The 1066-nt window shown below is 38.9% G+C and overlaps 1 protein-coding gene across 1 annotated transcript in view; it reads right to left on the bottom strand.

Annotated features, from left to right (window-relative positions):
• Window positions 1-224: 224 nt before the first annotated feature.
• LOC110037571 overlaps window positions 225-1066 on the bottom strand; it is a 1364-nt gene continuing 522 nt past the window's right edge. The window contains exon 2 of the mRNA XM_020742244.1: window positions 225-682. Coding sequence (XP_020597903.1) covers window positions 225-682 — 458 coding nt within the window. The remainder of the gene's footprint in view (window positions 683-1066) is intronic.

The raw sequence follows: 1066 nt of genomic DNA, 5'->3' as shown, positions 1-1066 counted from the left end.
ATAACAATTTCCCTTTGTTCAGCATGAGGTGTTTGAAGTGCAGTACACTGAATATGTTCAAATTGAGTTGATTCTGGGATAAGTTAAAGCTGCTTAGTCTGAGGTTTTAGAACATATTGCAGAGAGTTATAATGGTCAACAACACTTTTATCAATATTCTGAGATAATTCAGCCAACTCCTGTAAAGTGTCCTCCTGAGCCCTTGCCCCTGGAAGTTCATAATCCTAGGCTGCAATTCTATCAACAGTTGGCATCTCATTTCCTTGTGCCTCTAATCCCTCAGAATTAGGTCTGGGTAGCTTTCTTCTGAGATTGGGATGAAGTCTAAAGCACTTCTCATCAGTATGGCCAAACATTTTGCAGTGATGACAATAATAAGGACTTTGTTCAGCTATGATTTTCCGCCAATAGCCACTGTGCTCAGTACCTAACCAAATTTCCTCCACAGCTGGTAAGGTAATGTTTCTTTCAATCAGGATTCTAGCTACTGAGGGTCTGGATAAATTGAAGGTGGGGGCATCCAACTTCAAAGGTCTTCCCAAGGCTTTGCCAATGTTGAAAAGAACTTTATGGTTGAAGAAGTGGAGCTGAAGTCCAGGTAACTTAAACCAAATGGGGACAATTGACAATTCTTTACTAGGGTCAAAATCAGGTGTCCACTTTAATAGTTTCATTGAGATACCTTCAATCAATATAGATTGTTTAGAGAATATTCTAGCATAGTCTTCTTCCCTTGTGAGGTTGATGAGAATGTTTAGAGAATAATAATAAGAACTTTATGGTTGTTCAGCTATGATAATAAAGATTGTTTAGAGAATATTCTGGCCAAACATTTTGCAGTGATGATAATAATAAGGACTTTGTTCAGCTATGATTTTCCGCCAATAGCCACTGTGCTCAGTACCTAACCAAATTTCCTCCACAGCTGGTAAGGTAATGTTTCTTTCAATCAGGATTCTAGCTACTGAGGGTCTGGATAAATTGAAGGTGGGGGCATCCAACTTCAAAGGTCTTCCCAAGGCTTTGCCAATGTTGAAAAGAACTTTATGGTTGAAGAAGTGGAGTT

The sequence above is a fragment of the Phalaenopsis equestris genome, unplaced genomic scaffold (genome assembly GCF_001263595.1).
Source record: "Phalaenopsis equestris unplaced genomic scaffold, ASM126359v1 Scaffold221322, whole genome shotgun sequence".
Taxonomy (NCBI): domain Eukaryota; kingdom Viridiplantae; phylum Streptophyta; class Magnoliopsida; order Asparagales; family Orchidaceae; genus Phalaenopsis; species Phalaenopsis equestris.
Note: the sequence above shows the minus strand (reverse complement) of the source record. Positions and strands in the feature narration are given on the sequence as shown.